The 19,049-nt window shown below is 40.9% G+C and overlaps 1 protein-coding gene across 2 annotated transcripts; it reads left to right on the top strand.

The window, feature by feature from the left end:
- Positions 1–1,663: 1,663 nt before the first annotated feature.
- Positions 1,664–12,171, top strand: amer1 (APC membrane recruitment protein 1). 2 transcript variants are annotated; one of them, XM_072676612.1, is made up of 2 exons: positions 1,664–1,691; positions 6,100–12,171. In XM_072676612.1, exon 2 carries the CDS (start codon positions 6,217–6,219, stop codon positions 9,211–9,213), a length of 2,997 nt encoding a protein of 998 aa, XP_072532713.1. In that variant the 5' UTR covers positions 1,664–1,691; positions 6,100–6,216; the 3' UTR covers positions 9,214–12,171. The 2 variants fall into 2 exon arrangements, with proteins under 2 accessions (XP_072532713.1, XP_072532712.1); XM_072676611.1 differs by having other exon boundaries at positions 1,677–1,776.
- Positions 12,172–19,049: the final 6,878 nt, after the last annotated feature.

The raw sequence follows: 19,049 nt of genomic DNA, 5'->3' as shown, positions 1-19,049 counted from the left end.
TTTCACAAATGTTTATAGACAGACTGCATGGCTAGGTGCTATGTTATGGTATGTTAAAACTTAAATGCTTAAATGATTTTTTTTTCAGTATGAAAATATACAGTCCAGTGAAAAAAAAGACCCTGTCTGAATTCTTGAATGTGTGCACAATTTGTCACTGAATGACATCCTAAATCAAATCTAAATCTAAAATCTAAATCTAAATCAACCTAATAATGCTTAAAATGAAAGAACAAAAATGTTATTAAAAAATAAATAATAGACATTTATGTATGTAGGAGCTAGTTTTCATGACTTATATGAGTAAGTTCCAAAATATCACATTTCTTTCCTTGCATAACTGCTTAAAAACCACTGGATAATGTGAAATATGTGATAAATGTGCACAAATTCAGAAATTCAATCAGGCAGCAAACACAGCACTGAAAATGTTATTTTTGACATCAAGCAATCAAAATCCTAAAGACAAATCAGAAATAAATATCTCATTAGTGTTGAATATTAATAACACTCTAAATGTAGGTATTGTGATATAAATTGAGGTGTGTGTTACAGTCTCTCATTAGGGTTGAATATTAATAACACTCTAAATGTAGGTATTGTGATATAAACTGAGGTGTGTGTTACGGTCTCTCATTAAGGTTGAATATTAATAACACTCTAAATGTAGGTATTGTGATATAAACTGAGGTGTGTGTTATGGTCTCTCATTAGGGTTGAATATTAATAACACTCTAAATGTAAGTATTGTGATATAAACTGAGGTGTGTGTTACAGTCTCTCATTAGGGTTGAATATTAATAACACTCTAAATGTAGGAATTGTGATATAAACTGAGGTGTGTGTTACAGTCTCTCATTAGGGTTGAATATTAATAACACTCTAAATGTAGGTATTGTGATATAAACTGAGGTGTGTGTTACAGTCTCTCATTAGGGTTGAATATTAATAACACTCTAAATGTAGGAATTGTGATATAAACTGAGGTGTGTGTTACAGTCTCTCATTAGGGTTGAATATTAATAACACTCTAAATGTAGGTATTGTGATATAAACTGAGGTGTGTGTTACAGTCTCTCATTAGGGTTGAATATTAATAGCACTCTAAATGTAGGTATTGTGATATAAACTGAGGTGTGTGTTACAGTCTCTCATTAGGGTTGAATATTAATAACACTCTAAATGTAGTTATTGTGATATAAACTGAGGTGTGTGTTACAGTCTCTCATTAGGGTTGAATATTAATAACACTCTAAATGTAGGTATTGTGATATAAACTGAGGTGTGTGTTACAGTCTCTCATTAGGGTTGAATATTAATAACACTCTAAATGTAGGTATTGTGATATAAACTGAGGTGTGTGTTACAGTCTCTCATTAGGGTTGAATATTAATAACACTCTAAATGTAGGTATTGTGATATAAACTGAGGTGTGTGTTACAGTCTCTCATTAGGGTTGAATATTAATAACACTCTAAATGTAGGTATTGTGATATTGTGTTACAGTCTCTCATCAGCTTGTTTTTGGAGCTGCAGTCTCTCAGCCAATGGTGATGCAAAAAGGGGAACTTATTCATAGTCGAAGATGAAGCAGTGCTGTAGTCTGGACTAACGACCCATGCAGGTGTTTACAACTACATTTCCCAAGGTGCAGTTCGGCCAGTCCACCCGAACAAAGTGGCATCCAGACGGTAAAGCTTTTTTTCCTCTCACTGCTGCACAGATTGATGCTAACTGGCTAACCGCCTTCATGCAAACGCGGAATGGGACATTGAAGTAAGCGTGTTTTGCGTTATTTTCATTTATGCCGGTTCATAATTCGCGAGCCTTACTTGCGTTTAATTTAGACGGAGAACCGACAACGGCTCCCAGCACCATTACTACCAGTCGTGGCTAACGTGACTAGCGGTTAGCCTGCTAGCGTTTGAAGAGGGGCTGTGAAGGTTTTCTGAGCAGACCTGCGCTGTCATGAAGACACAGTTTCCCCGCGTTTACGTGTCTAGTGTAACAATTTTGACTTTAAGCGAATTCATTTTTTTCCTGATAGATATGTCTCTGTTTTGGGTTTATGTTGACCTGATTAGCTAGCTAGCCTGTGCTACCTCTAGCTACTTTCACTACGAACTTCATGTTGTGGGAGACAAACCCTTTGTATATGTGTGTAATTGCGTCTGTGGCGGCAGCATATGGTTTCTCTCTCTTTTATATAAGTAGCTAACACGTGTGTGTAATTTCAGGTTTAGGTTGTATACCCATTGCAAAGGTTAGCAGCCGCCTGTTTGGAGCTGTAGCCACAATCTGTTGCCTGTTGCCTGGAAGACAATACCCCACCAGCGCCAGTAATACAGACTAATGCACACGATTTGCCTTATTGTATTCAAGCGCGTTTCATTATATGCAAGTTTTTGGGAATTATTTAATTCCTCTGTGATTTCTGGTTTTGACTAAACGTCTGGTTCTGGATAATCTATTAAGGATTAAGATATCTAACACCCCCCCACCCCTCCTCCCTTCCCAGCCTAATCCTTAGTTTCATTATCAATCCGACCCCTCCCCCTTCTGTGAATCTTCTGTAAACATGGTCAGTGGTCAGTGAGTGTGTTTAGTGTAAAACTCTATATAACATTAGAATAAACCCTAATAAACATAAAGTCAGTGGTCAGTGAGTGTGTTTAGTGTAAAACTCTATATAACATTAGAATAAACCCTAATAAACATAAAGTCAGTGGTCAGTGAGTGTGTTTACTGTAAAACTCTATATAACATTAGAATAAACCCTAATAAACATAAAGTCAGTGGTCAGTGAGTGTGTTTAGTGTAAAACTCTATATAACATTAGAATAAACCCTAATAAACATAAAGTCAGTGGTCAGTGAGTGTGTTTAGTGTAAAACTCTATATAACATTAGAATAAACCCTAATAAACATAAAGTCAGTGGTCAGTGAGTGTGTTTAGTGTAAAACTCTATATAACATTAGTATAAACCCTAATAAACATAAAGTCAGTGGTCAGTGAGTGTGTTTAGTGTAAAACTCTATATAACATTAGAATAAACCCTAATAAACATAAAGTCAGTGGTCAGTGAGTGTGTTTAGTGTAAAACTCTATATAACATTAGAATAAACCCTAATAAACATAAAGTCAGTGGTCAGTGAGTGTGTTTACTGTAAAACTCTATATAACATTAGAATAAACCCTAATAAACATAGTCAGTGGTCAGTGAGTGTGTTTAGTGTAAAACTCTATATAACATTAGAATAAACCCTAATAAACATAAAGTCAGTGGTCAGTGAGTGTGTTTAGTGTAAAACTCTATATAACATTAGAATAAACCCTAATAAACATAAAGTCAGTGGTCAGTGAGTGTGTTTAGTGTAAAACTCTATATAACATTAGAATAAACCCTAATAAACATAAAGTCAGTGGTCAGTGAGTGTGTTTACTGTAAAACTCTATATAACATTAGAATAAACCCTAATAAACATAAAGTCAGTGGTCAGTGAGTGTGTTTAGTGTAAAACTCTATATAACATTAGAATAAACCCTAATAAACATAAAGTCAGTGGTCAGTGAGTGTGTTTACTGTAAAACTCTATATAACATTAGAATAAACCCTAATAAACATAAAGTCAGTGGTCAGTGAGTGTGTTTAGTGTAAAACTCTATATAACATTAGAATAAACCCTAATAAACATAAAGTCAGTGGTCAGTGAGTGTGTTTAGTGTAAAACTCTATATAACATTAGAATAAACCCTAATAAACATAAAGTCAGTGGTCAGTGAGTGTGTTTAGTGTAAAACTCTATATAACATTAGAATAAACCCTAATAAACATAAAGTCAGTGGTCAGTGAGTGTGTTTAGTGTAAAACTCTATATAACATTAGTATAAACCCTAATAAACATAAAGTCAGTGGTCAGTGAGTGTGTTTAGTGTAAAACTCTATATAACATTAGAATAAACCCTAATAAACAGTCAGTGGTCAGTGAGTGTGTTTAGTGTAAAACTCTATATAACATTAGAATAAACCCTAATAAACATAAAGTCAGTGGTCAGTGAGTGTGTTTAGTGTAAAACTCTATATAACATTAGAATAAACCCTAATAAACATAAAGTCAGTGGTCAGTGAGTGTGTTTAGTGTAAAACTCTATATAACATTAGAATAAACCCTAATAAACATAAAGTCAGTGGTCAGTGAGTGTGTTTACTGTAAAACTCTATATAACATTAGAATAAACCCTAATAAACATAAAGTCAGTGGTCAGTGAGTGTGTTTACTGTAAAACTCTATATAACATTAGAATAAACCCTAATAAACATAAAGTCAGTGAGTGTGTTTACTGTAAAACTCTATATAACATTAGAATAAACCCTAATAAAGTCAGCGGTCAGAATGTGCTGTTGGTCAGTAAAGCTATTGATCTGTTGGCTAGAAGAACTCTGTTAGAAGGACACAGGTGGTTGTTCTCTGTGAACTCCCGGTACTGAATGGAGCTGTACATGGAGTTCCTTCAGCAGCACACCTGATTTATCTTATTATAGATTGATGTCATGATGAATAGTCAGAAAGTAATGAGTGGACCAATAGATATGCTCCAAAATTACTTGGAATAAAATGGTTTTACATTGTTTTTCATTTAACGTTAAGAACATTATTTTTCCACCTTTCCTGTCAAGTTGCCTTTTTGGAAATACAAGATTAATCACAATTATGTGCCTAAAATCATCTGACTGAGTCAAAAAGACATTGTTTTCTGTCAAGCATTATGATCCTACATGTGGTAGTGGTTTCAAAATCTAGATCGTAATGCAAAACGTGAAAAGCCCAGTTCAGATTTTCAGTGTATGTAATACATCTGCCTATGAATATATTGTCTTCCCTTACCTTGTATTACTGTGCGTACTGTTTCAGTTGTCCTTGACTGGGACTGATGCTTCTCTCTTAGCGAGTTAATCTTACGCCACAGGGCCAGTCTTTGTCTAAGTGACATCTGTCAACTCATTGTGCTGCTGTGCCTGCTGTGTAGACCATTTGTTCTTTCGTCCACTTTCAATAATGTGAATGTCCATTGACCAGTGCTTTCTAAATCCAGTTAGTGTTTAAATGTGCGTTGTTAGCTCACAGATCAGATGTGGGGGCTTTTTTCTTTTATTTATTTATTTATTTTTATCAGCCAGCACTTTAACTGAGTAGTGTGGGTGTGCTGCTTTTTACTATGCTATCAGTCACTGGATAAAAAAATGAGTCATACACGTCAACAGGATGGAATAATGTACAAAATTTGTGATCTAGCCCTTTAGCAACTTGGAGAAGTGGGCAATTACAGGGCTAAAAACAGCTCTGAATGACGTTTTACGTATCCACCTATTCTGCCTACAACAGTTTAGTAGTCCCGAGTGTTCTGCCCATTTATGCTGAAGTTATAAAGGCTGGTTCAAACCTACTGTGGACGCACCACAGGGTGAGTGGCCAAGATGAGACAATTGCATATGAAACGGCCAGGCACAGACGCCGTACATGAGAGCATGTACCACTCAAAATGTAATGTCATTCATTCATTGGCTAACTTCACACTGCTGCCTTGTGTAGTGTTGTAAAGGATGTACATGCCAATGCTGCATCCACCTGTGAGCCATTTTTAACAAAAATGGATTGCATGCATTCTGTGATCAACAACTTCCTTCTAACCAGCTCTAGGTCAGGAAATGTATTGAAGGAGTCATTTCCTAAAGCTCCTAGAGTGGATAGTGCTAGTGTGAGGGGGAGTTACGAGGGGTGGGTTAATTGGCGGTACCAAATTGGGACTGACTGCTTTTTAAATGTATTAAAATTGAACTTTGTGTGCGAACGCAGTCTCTGTACTGCTCTTGTTTTGGGGCAATGCTCTTTAAGCGTGCACCAGGCACTGTGGACGTTTTCAGCTTCTTGTATTTTCCCAGTTAACTATTTTTAAGTGTGAACGGAAGCTTTGTGGTCATGAAGACATGCGGTTACTGTTTCTCCAAGTTATGGTCTCTTATGGTTTGTTATCTTGTTATCTCTTATCTCGTTTGGTTTGTTTCAATCATTCTAATTGTGTATTCGCTTGTTTTTTAGGTGTGACATGGCAACGGGTGTGTTTAATGCAGACTTCGCCAGGAAGCTTTCATCTGCACCTGGGAGCAGAGTTCTTGTCATGAGTACACAACTCTAGCAGCAAAGCAAAAAGTCGTCATGGAGACCGTAGCAGAAAGTGAGCTAGTTGGTGCGGCTGGTGGGCTACCATCAGACCCCATATCCCAGGATCCCCAGCAGCCCCAGACGCCACCCACGGGGAAGCTAAAGAAGACAGCGTTTAAGTTTTTTGGAGGTCGGAAGAGCATCTGTATGCTCCCAAGTTTTTTTGGAGGCCGGGGAAAGGGCCAAGGAAGGGGGTCATCCAAAACAGGTGTAACCAAGAGCCAGACGTATGATGGTGTTAGCAGGGGATGCTGGGAGGAAAGCATCAGGGGCGGTGGTGATATGAGTTCGGCGGACTTTGAGTTCCACAACCCGAACGGCTCAAGTGACTCCCAAAAAACGCAGGAAGTTCTTGCGAAGTCACAATCCCTCCCACGACAAAGAAGAGGCCTCAGAGGTCTTTTTAGCAGCATTAGGAGACACAGAAAGAACAAAAATGTTGAACTGGAAAAAACTGAGATGCTTGAAATGTCCTCGGGTGAAACAGTGCCTGGTCAGTCGAATGCTGGTCATCACAGCGATGCCAGTGACCGTCGCCTGGACAAGGTCTTGGAGCCAGTTGTGCCTATTGCAGCTAATAGCGGTGATTCCGAAAAGCCGCCTGCTTCTGCAGCTGACGAATGTACGAAGGACGAAATGCTAGTGCCTGAGAAACGAAGGAGCAAGGGAAAGGTGGGTGAGGTAGAGGAAGGTGAAAAAAGGGGAGATGAAAGAAAAGATGATGGGGAGGAGGAAAAAAAGAGAAAGGGCAGACTGTCTACATATCGGCAGCCGTTATCTGCGGACTCTGAGATGGCTCGCCTGGCTGAACTAAATACTGACGTGCCTGAGGGTGAGTTACCTTCGATGTCCGCCTCCTCGGACAATGTGAATATGATCTTTGGCGATGTGTCTTCCCTGAAGAGCTTTGATTCTCTTACTGGTTGTGGGGACATAATTGCTGACCAGGATGACGTCAGTGTTGCAGAGAGTTCAGTGTCGGGTGAAAGGGGAAGTCGCAACGCCGGCAAACGCAGCTCTTGCCTCATTACTTATCAGGGTGGCGGAGAGGAGATGGCAACACCAGATGAGGTGGACAGTGAGTACCTGCATAGTCTCTGGGAGTCAGATGCTGGCAACGAGGCCTGCTGCCTCCCATCAGAGCAGACCGACAGTTTGTCAATCACTCCTGATCAGCCAATCAGCACCTTTCATACTGCCACGACCAGCAGTAGCGGCAACACCAGCACTAGCCCTTTGGGAGGCACGGAAACAGCCCTCACACCCACCGATCTTCTAACCCCACAGAGTGACCGACAGGAATCTGTGCCCAACAGTGACGAAGGTTACTATGATTCCACTACTCCGGGAGCTGACGAGGAGACCAGGGAGTGTCCACAGCAAGAAAGACTTCCCCGGGACAGCTATAGTGGTGATGCCCTTTATGAACTTTTTGAGCCTGATGACAGACTGCTTAGTCCACCTATTCCCTCAAAAGACAGTCACAGTTTCCTGGGAGCCCCTGTGCAGGGCAGCAAAGGTAAAGGAGACCTGTTGTATGCCTTGGAAACCGGTGCCATGGAGACAGAGGAGGAACGTCTCAGTAAGATTCAGCATGCCTTGCTGTGCTGTGAGTTGCAGAACCTGAGAAGCCCATCCAAAGATCAGGTCCTGTATTGTGGTGATTGTTTCTATAGTGACACAAACCTTGAGGATAACTGCAAAAGCCCAGCTGAGGATGACCTCCATCAGCATGGCGCCAGACCAGTGCAAGGATCCCAGGTCATAAAGGAGGCTTTGTCCCACAGTGGGCCTCAGCTCAAGCACAAACCCCTATATGGATCTAAGGCTGATTCGAGGTTCAGTCCACAGGTCTCGAAGACACCTAGTCCTCCTCAAGACACAGTCTTGTATCCTGAGCAAGAACGCTGTGAAGCTCTAGATGGAAGCTCCTTACCGCCGACCAGAGGCTGCAGCCAGTCACAAGAGGAGCTAATGGTTTGTTTCTCGCAAGCATTAGTAGACTTCACCAAAAACACCAGACTGTACCGCAACTCTACAGAGAGCCTGGATGGTTCAGAGTCCAGCTCACCTTTTGGCCCAAGCCTGAGCGCTCTTCCTGCCATTGTCACCTTTGATGTGGTTGACATGGAGAACGAGGGCGAATGCGAACAGCAGACAGAGCTTGCAGAGGAGGAGGAGGAGTTAACTTCTCCTTACGAGCCATTCGAGGAAGATGGCTGCTATCTACAGCAGGACGCCTTTGCTGAGTGTGATCAGAGAACCTTTGATGTCTATGAGCAAAGCTTGTTGTTCAGCAATGCTTGGGGCATTACGAGCCTTCCTCGGCACCTTAGCCTGGGCCGACCAGGCCCTCCTGCTCCCGCTCCGCTAGCACTTAACCGACGTAGCCGCTCTCTGGACACAGACAGTCTGGAGTTCCAGACAAGCGAGCTTTATGCTTCGGTAGCTTCCCATGGTTCGAAGATGGCTCCTTCCTTCCACCGCAAGAAAAATAACCCTGAAACAGGAAACAGTTGTGACATGGCATTACCGCGGCATCCAGGAAAGGATCGTGTAGATGGTTGGAGGCAGGGGTATGGTTGTGTATTTGACTCTTCTCACAAAGCCGCCCTCTCTCCTCAGCAGCAGCAAACGTTCACCCAAGGCAGTCCATGGATGGAAACGATGTCGAGCTGTACTTCTAACTGCCAATCAACAGTCAGACCCTCACACCTCCCCCTAAAGGCCTCCTGTCCCAGTGGCAGCTCGGCACGTATAGCCAGAGTAACTGCTGAAGGGGACATAATGGGTGGTGGAGGTGATGCCCTTTACCCCTGCAGTAACCCACCATCCGGAACACAGTGGAAGAGTCGACCAGTTGGGATTACCCAGGGTATACCCCACCTTCGCTCTGACCTATCCGAGAACCCAAGAGAGCTAACAGCCAAGACTAGGAGGGCAGAAATGGAGGGGGGGTTCTCCACAGCAACGCCTAAACGTACCATGTAAACAATCATCAGTTTTCCTTCATGCTAAACGAAAGAAAGAAAGAAAGAAAGAAAAAAAAAAAGGTAGATAGGTCTCATCACCAAAGACACAGCTGGATGTTTACTGACCATTCTTATTTGTACACACCTATCCTCCCACACCCCTTTGTTGTTATCTCCAGATAAGCTAATATATTTTAGTGAAGGTGTAGATTTTGATTTTCCTTTCCACCATTATTTTTTTATTTCTCACTTTAGCTGCCATGCTGTTTTTTATGATTAGCAATATTGTTTTGTTTTGCCTACATGTAGCAGGTGTGTTTATGATCATTGTGGACCAGATATGGAGCTTTTTTCTGTTTTGAAAGTTATTTGACTTGATAATAAGTATCCCTTTGAGTATCCCCTCCCTCCATATAGCCTATGTGCTAGCAGAGCAGAGAGGCAGTGTTGGCATATTAAAGATTTCACCCCTGTTGGAATACCACTTCATTGGGCAATGATATGGATTATCAGACATTTTCCTTTAAAGAGCAAATGGACAATGAATGTGAGTTGGAACTTGTGGGTTCTCTTACCCTTTCGAAGATGCTGTTACGCTGTTTCATGTTTACATTTTTTAAACTGTTCAGTCATTTGTTTATTTTGCAATTAGCATTTTAGTTTACACATTTCTGCACTACATTAGTAAGGAACTGCGAGCGCACACAAAGAAAAGCGTGGGGGTACACGGCCAAGTTCAGTAATGTAGACAAACCATATGGGGTTTGGAACTGGTTTGTTTACCACAGGGTGAGATACTGGAGGGTCTCAAAAATGCTCTTCATTTTTCCCCCACTAAGAAAAATGGCCAAGTTTTTGGCCAGGGATGACTACTTTTTCTTCTTCAGTTCTACAAAATGACAATGTGTCTTCAGAGGTCTGTAGAGGTTTGCCCAGCTCGTAGCACAAGGGCAGAAACCTTTTGTTTTTAAAATATATAAAAAGCTTGGCCATCAAGCTTCATTAGTTCATTTATCAAAAGGTCGTCAGATGGAAAAAGACACTGTTGTCTTGCTAGTGAATGTATAATAACATTATATATATAGTATACGTGAACACATCACGGTTTTCCATTCAGTCGAAAAAGATGGGCGGCTTAACAAATTAGCTTTAAAGCTTCGACAGTTTTAAAGCAGGAGAAACTAGCTATGCTAGCTTTGTGTCTAGTCATTCCAGAAAACACTGAATTAGCTACACAAGTTACATTTTCCACTGAAAATCTGCCAATTTCCAAATTTCTGAATAGTTCAGTGGTTGAGATTATCATGTTTCGGAGTGGGTTTGGTGGCAAATTGTTTATTGTAGGGACACATTCACATTGGTAGCCATACGTTTTATTATCCGAAACCACCAGTGAACCTAAATGTGTCTGTATGTAAGGTTTATGGTGAAACTGTAGCAAGTCTGGGGGAAACAAAAACAGCTTCATCAGCTTTCGTCCTCTAAATCACATTTTAGGCCAAAAATGTATGGTAAAACAGGGTCTCCGGCATCAGGCAATGTACTCATAACCATGTGGTGTAATAACTGTGTGTGATGAAGCTTTTAGAGACAGACGCCATTCACCACCACTGTGCACAGACTCTGCAAGTATCTGTAGAACAGAGCGGAAGCAAACCACTCTGAACAACTTTGCATCTTAACCATTGAAGTATGCTGAAATTCTGAGAAATTGGTGGAATTCTCCTTTTAAAGGTGCCCTAGAATGAAAATCTTTCATTGACCATGACAAAGTTGAGTAAGGACACAGTTAAATAACAGGCTTGACTTCTTAATATTTACAGCCCCAATATTTACATAAACCAGCGTTCTTGCCCTAGTTTAGGATGGCAGGCTGGTAACAGACAGCAGCCAGTTTCAGAGCATATGGTGCTTTGTCTCAGAAAACTGACAACAAATCATTCCCACGGTGTGTATCAGTAATACTGGTGAACATGCATATCGCCTCCAGACTCTGCTGGATGCTGGAAAATACTCATTCTCTGGTTGCTACTCAAAGCAGGCCTCGTGACCGCGGCTTTGCCTGATGCCTCTGTTCGGGCAGGGATGTTGAAAGCAGTGGGAAGGAAGCCAGTACCCATGCTAGGCTAAAAGCTAACCCAGCCTAGCAGCATTCCATGCTGGCTATTCAGCTAGCCGGGCTACCTGTTAATAGGAATGATTACAGGAAAAAAATGACCAAACTTAACTAATTATGACTATGCTAGACGTGCTGATTCTGTGTGAGCCATCACAGTGCCTCGCTGTAAGCCAGCCAGCCAGTCAGAGCAGAGCTAATTAAATTATTCGTGAGTCGGATACTCGCATACATCTATGTAGCCGTCAGAGAACAATTGAAAATATTGAATACATGCATTCTGTGGCACCTTTTTGAAGTGTTGTAGATACTTGCGACGTAGGCGTTCTTCAGCTCAGTAAAATGACGTAGCCGTGAGAGAATGTCTAGACTATCTCAATACCACAGGATGGCGTACGTTTTTCAAACGATGCCAAGGCCAATGTCCTGCACTTACAATATTCGTGCAACACACGTTTTCTCTAACAAATTCAATGCTGTCTCTGAGCTCGTGACAAGTTTTTAAATCGTTTGTAGTGTTTTCATTTTGTATGTTTTGGCATTTGGTACAGTCCTTTTTGTGATCAGTGATTGAATGTTCACTCTATTTGCTGGCACGTATAAGCTGGCGCAAACCATCACAAGAAAATTATACTTTTTTTTTTTCTTCTCTTCTTTTTATACATATGGATGTATATACACAGACAATGAATGTTTTTGACACAAAGAGTGGGATTTATCCACCCACTGTCCAGAACACTCTCCTCACAAATACTGCCCCCCAGACAGTACTGGACACATCCCAGTGCTTTTGACACTCAAAAACACAGGATAATTGCATACTTTTCAACTGGAAATAAACTCCCATCTCAAACTGAAAAAGTCTATTTGTCATTTCTGTAGTTTGATATATATATATATATATATATATATATATATATTATGTATGTATGTGTATATATATATTATGTATGTATGTTTGTAAGGTCACATTTCCAAATATCCACCTCTTCAGCGTACTGCAGTTCAGCCAGCGCTGCTTACACCAAAGTTAAAAAAATGGCACAGTACACCTCTAAACAGCCAACCAGAATAGAGCTCATTTACATACATTAGTCTCAAAAGCATGGTAACAAAAATAAAAGGTGGTCTGGTGGACTAAAGCTTTGCTACATTGATCTGAGCATCGCTAGTTTAAATCCCAGATCTTGCTGTTTGCCATCAGCAGCCAGAGTCTGATAGAGCACAGTTGGCTTTGCGCTCTCAGGGATGGGTTGATGGCAGTTGTAGTGGGATGTTGGTAAACACAAACATCTGCTAGCTGTTGTATTGGTGTTGTATTGGTGTGGCGTGCTGGCTACCTAGCCCTGCTGCATCGGGCTGTTTGAAAAGACGAGGTGGCATGTGCTGTAGCAAACCCAGGGGCTTGTGCTAGTGACGGGGAGAGTTCACATGAACAGGGTGGGGTGAAGTCAAATGTTGGATATGAAGGATACAGGCCCTTTAGTGAATAACATTTGGACATAGTTGTTGGTCCACTGGTAAAGACCCTGTAAATTGTATTTAGATTGTTTTTCAACTCTATAGAGCTTCTGAAGAGTTCGTACGGAAACCAAAGCTGGTTTGTCTGTGTCATGACTGTCCCTGTAGATGAGAACTCCCCGCCACAGCTGATTGGATGATACTGCGTTAAAGTGTCAGGGATGCCCTGGAGAACACTGCTGGATCACTCTGCCTCAGTCACGGGTTAGAAATCCCACTCCCCATTTTGGTGATGAATATCTACCTTCTGCAAGTGATACACAAAATGGTCAGACATTGCCATGCAGTTTTTTAAGCCTGTTTCCTTGACAACCACCAACTCTACGTGTGTGTGTGTGTGTGTGTGTGTGTGTGTGTGTGTGTGTGTGTGTGTGCCTCCAGCGGCTGCCAGTCATCTAAAATCCTGCCACCATCAGAGATAACGTCTAAATAACGCAATCAACAGTAAACAGTGAGTTTCTGTGAGTAAACAGTGAGCGTCACTGCAGTGCTGGTCCACGGTCAACGCTGCTCCTGTGGTAGTACCTTATCATTGAAGAAAGGGGGTAGAGGCCTATTATATACACTCACCAAGCACAAATTGTGGGTAGGGTCTTATTTTGATCTTAGAGTCTGCTGGATAAATTCCTTTAAGAACCTGGTTCATGTTGACATGATTGTGTCACGCAATTCTGTAGATCTTTCAGAAGCACTTTCATCCTGTGAAAGCACCTGTTCTACCACATCTCAAAGGTGTTCTATTGAATTTGTGACTAGAAAGAACACAGAAGAACTCCTGTCCAGTTCATGAAATGAGTTTAAAGGACTTTGAGACATGGTGCATCATCATGCTGGATGCAGCCATTAGAAGAGTCAGGAAGGGATGCACATGGTCAGCAACAAAACTCAAATAGCCACTTCTAGCAGCCTGGACTATTGACACAAGGCAGGTTGGGTCAATGGACTCAAGCTGTTGGCCGCTAGTGGTCCTAGTAGTCAAGCAATCACTGGCTTTCTAAAGTTTCTAGTAATTTACTTCTAATTTTACCCTATTTTCTACCTAATTTGCCAGCCCACTACGTAGCCAGCATACTCGGAGGGAAGCGCGGTTCCCTAACTCCGATACAACAGCTAACAGACACCTGTGCTGACCAGCATCACACTAGGAGTGATGACAAGGGGAACTGCCATCAACCCAACCCTCAGACAGCAAGGCCTATTGTGCTCTCTCAGATTCTAGCTGCTGATGTCAAAACTGTTCTGTTAGAAACACTGATAGCTTTCTTGGCAAGCTATTGCTAACATGGTAGTTCTTCAATGATGCACTATATGGACAAAAGTATTGGGACACCTGCTCATTGATTGTTTCTTCTGAAATCCATGATAACGAAAAAAAGAGCTTATCCTGCTTTTGGATGATCACCACCCAACCTCATCCCCAACTCCCCACCTCATCCCAAAAGTACAGGATGGAGCACCATCATTCCAGAGAACCCAGTTCCACTGCTCCACAGATCCACACCTGGCATTAGGCATGGTGCCCATAGGTTCATGTTTAGCTGCTCCAGAGTGTCCAATTCTACTGCCCATACTTCTCTACAGGAACTAGACAAGCTGTGTATCTGAATGCATTCATTCATTCATGAACAGCTGGTCCTCCAATAGTTTTCACCCAAAGGATGTTTAACAACAAACATTTTAACCTGTCAAAAAGTCTGTCGACGTAGCTATGGAAACAAAACGTGTCTGTAATATTTAATGAATGTTGAAAACTTTTTTATGCTCTTCTGTTTGAAGAAGACAAGGGCAGACAATTTGGACTCACTCAGGAGCGCCCTCTAGTGTCTGAGCAATCCAGAAAGTAAGTAGTCCTCACTACCGTGCTACAAAATGCAGCTCAAGACCGAACTTGAGCTGGTCTTGAAAGGTCAAGGTAGTTGAAAAGCTGGTCGTCCAGGTATGTTTTCATTTGAGCATGACCAGCTTGACCAAGCTGGCCATCAAGCTGGCAACTATGCATGCTTATTTAATGACTGAGAGCGTTACTGTAGAGTACCATTGAAAAAACATACAAAAACGCATTAATTACATTAAAATATGCCATAATTAATGTCAGGAAGACATATAGTGATATATAATGCAGGCAAACTGCACATGATCAACTGGTCTCCATGCCATCAGCACCTGGAATTCTGACCTTCTGATGTACAGCTCTCACACACTGCTGTGTGTCATCCATCACTAATATCCCAAGCTGTGTTTTGCTTGCAAGGTCTATTCCCTTGGCACAAGTTCCCCCTTGTTTGAGATCAGCTGCTGCGCTAGCCTGGGACAGCGGCGTGTCAGACTGCTAGAATGCTTTCTCTTTGCAAGTCCTGTTGACATCATTGATGAGATCCATGGAGGCCAAACCTCACAAATTACAGGACTGCTGTAGGACCAGCTGCAAACATCTTGGTGCCATATACTGCAGGACACCTTTAGAGGTCTTGTGGAGCCCATGCCTTGATGGGTCAGAGGCCTTTTGGCTGCAAGAAGGAGACCTGCAACCTACACAATATTAGCAATTAGGTTTTAATGCAGTGGCTGATCTGTGTGTTCCAATCATGTAGTTTTCCTATAACTGTTTATTAGGGTTTACTAGACTGTTTACTCTAACTGTTTACTAGACTTTATGTTTATTAGGGTTTATTCTAATGTTATATAGAGTTTTACACTAAACACACTCACTGACCACTGACTTTATGGTTATTAGGGTTTATTCTAATGTTATATAGAGTTTTACACTAAACACACTCACTGACCACTGACTTTATGTTTATTAGGGTTTATTCTAATGTTATATAGAGTTTTACAGTAAACACACTCACTGACCACTGACTTTATGTTTATTAGGGTTTATTCTAATGTTATATAGAGTTTTACACTAAACACACTCACTGACCACTGACTTTATGTTTATTAGGGTTTATTCTAATGTTATATAGAGTTTTACACTAAACACACTCACTGACCACTGACTTTATGTTTATTAGGGTTTATTCTAATGTTATATAGTTTAACGCTAAACACACTCACTGACCACTGACTTTATGTTTATTAGAGTTTATTCTAATGTTATATAGAGTTTTACACTAAACACACTCACTGACCACTGACTTTATGTTTATTAGGGTTTATTCTAATGTTATATAGAGTTTTACAGTAAACACACTCACTGACCGCTGACTTTATGTTTATTAGGGTTTATTCTAATGTTATATAGAGTTTTACAGTAAACACACTCACTGACCGCTGACTTTATGTTTATTAGGGTTTATTCTAATGTTATATAGAGTTTTACAGTAAACACACTCACTGACCACTGACTTTATGTTTATTAGGGTTTATTCTAATGTTATATAGAGTTTTACACTAAACACACTCACTGACCACTGACTTTATGTTTATTAGGGTTTATTCTAATGTTATATAGAGTTTTACACTAAACACACTCACTGAACACTGACTTTATGTTTATTAGGGTTTATTCTAATGTTATATAGAGTTTTACAGTAAACTTATTTCTCTGATAGACTTGCTGATGTGGTTCCTGACACTGTATGACACATTGTGATCTATAAACAGGGACTGAAGTACTAAGCAGAGCTAAAACCAGTAGTGGAGCCTGAATCATATCTGTACATTTGATCCATGTTTATAGAAAACAGTGATTCAAAACCAGTCCAGACAGTACACATGAGCAGCAGTGCTCTGACTGATGGCTTTAATGAACTGCTGAATAGCTGATTGAATTTTCTCTGGGTTTCACTCACCAGCCTGTTCAACTGCACTTCAGTAAGGAGGGTGAAGGCGCCCTCTGCCGTCCACGCACAGTAACACACTGTCCATGCCTGTGGAATCATCCTTTTGCTATATGTATGTCATAGAATCATTTTTAAGCATCAGTTCGCTTAAAAATCAGCTTCACTACAAAGGAGATAATGGAGCGTAATAGAGCATAACGAATGCTTATAGCCCACCAATTAGCAGCATGCCAAAATGATCAGAGACATGCCTCAAACAGTGTGGAGGTGTTCAGTAGTCTGGAATAGACTTAGACTTAGGCTTAACCTTGGTCTGGTAATCAGGCTCTTATTGCTTTTAATTGAAAAGGGAATTCTATATTTAATTTGTAAATGTTTACGGTAAAACAAGGTTGCTCAGAGTAGTGGTGGAAAATGCTCCACTGTAGACAAACTGACTGAACCAGACGTCTGACAAGCTTTAAGGCTTACAGTAGAATCTCTCCAAACCCCCCAAAAAAATTATTAAATCAATAAATTACTTCTCACAACAGCGGCCAGAGGGATAAGCTACCAGCAGTGCACTTGAACATGTGTTCCTCGTTTGTTCTAGACTAAATACGAACATCAGAGCTTGACCTGGAGCTTGTATGAGACATTTCCAACAACTGCCTAAAACCTGCTTACAGTGACAGACAATGACATATCTAGAACATCCAGTAGGACTACAGTGAGGGGTTTTCAGACAGAACTGGTCTGATGGTCCCACCATCCGGAAATAAGAACATGATCGGTTGATTCAGGTCCTAATTGTGTTGGTGGTTAACTTGAGTTGGTGGTTAGGCCTTTAGTACTATCAGTAATGTCCCACCAACCAATGAGAGAGCTTGTTTAGCTGTATCAACCTGGTTACCACTGGGTGAACTATTCTAAATAAAAAAAAAATGCCTAATTTTACTAAAAACCTGGTTGTATTTTAGTGCTTTAGCAGTAACACATACACACTGTAGGCTGGATTCCCTCTTTTAGGGACCTAAGAATAAAAAGGGCGAATTTCCGATTTGTCTAATGCGTCTGGGATATTGATTTTATTCCTTTGTTGACTTTGCTTTCCTGACCTCCTGTTCCCTGTGGCCATTTGTTTTGAACACCAAAATATGGTCGTCCTATTTTAATGGCTTGTTCTCGTCCACGAAGAGATAAAAACAGCTATGAGTGGATGCCAGTGATGCTTCTTACTGGATAATAATAATAATAATAATAAAAATAATAAAAACATCGCTCACCTAATGCTCATACTGCACTCTCTTGTTGTGTTGTAGTAAAGCCAAAACCACTATAACAGAAATCATGTACTCCGACTTTGCAAGCAGGAGCTTCCAAGGAGGACCTGAAGCAGCAGCCCATCAAAGAGTTTAAGGTAGCTGAAAGGTTAAAGAAGCAGTTTGGTGGGGTGAAAAAAAATGAATAACATAAATTATGAATCAGATTTTGGCATATTTCCTTCCATGTGTCTTTTGCCTCATTGCAAAGACTATATCGGTACAGAACTGCAGACCACCTGGCTATACATTCTGAGCCCCTGGGGTTCCCTGGACATCACTTTGAGAGCCATTCTATTAGAGATTACTGAACAGCTGAACAGCACAGTTTGAGAGGAGTGTGTGATGCCTAGCAGTACAGTACAGAGTCTCTCTCTCTCTCTCTTTCTTACTCTCTCACTCTCTCGTCAGTTCTCAATCTCGGAACTGGGTTCCTACTTTTAAATACAATGAATTTGATGGCATCAAGACAATAATTAAGGAAGGAATTTACAGTTTTTCCTACCCCCTCTTTTCCCCGCTCATAAAAATAATACAGTATTTACAAAATATCCAGATAAAACATCTACAGATTGTTTATTTTACCTGTGTATCTTTAAAATGGCAAATTTAAAGCAGAAGGAAGAGACCTTCCTATCTTTCAATGGAAATAACTGTAATAATATTTAATTGCAAGTCATTTTGGAACAGGTACTAGATACAAACAGATTCACATGTGAATAACTGAGCATTGGTCAAGAGGGTGTATATATTAGGCAACAACAGTTAAATGACTGGGTCAGAGTCTTCTAAACGTCAGGCAGGTCTTGTGGGGTGTTCCTGATACGCAGTGGTCAGTACCTACCAAAATTGCCCCCAAGAGGGACAACCAGTGAACTGGCAACAGGCTCAGTGATGCTCATGGGGGTCCCCACCTCACGACATACAGGACCTAAAGGATCTGCTCCTAACGTGCCAGATTCCACAGGACACCTTCAAAGGTCTTGTGGAGTCCATGCCTCAAATGGTCAGATCTTTTGTAGCAGCACAAGGGGGACCTACTCAGTTAATGTTATGGATGATCATTATTATGTGTGTGTGTGTGTATACAGCCATGTAAAAAAGTTAGGACACCCTATACACCACCCTAATT

This window comes from Salminus brasiliensis, chromosome 1 (assembly GCF_030463535.1).
Source record: "Salminus brasiliensis chromosome 1, fSalBra1.hap2, whole genome shotgun sequence".
In the NCBI taxonomy this organism is placed as follows: Eukaryota; Metazoa; Chordata; class Actinopteri; order Characiformes; family Bryconidae; genus Salminus; species Salminus brasiliensis.
This window is presented reverse-complemented; position numbering and strand designations above follow the sequence as displayed.

What these genes read in the sequence shown, in the direction of transcription:
- amer1 (XM_072676612.1), top strand. Translation starts at nt 6,217, where the DNA reads ATGGAGACCGTAGCAGAAAGTGAGCTAGTTGGTGCGGCTGGTGGGCTA.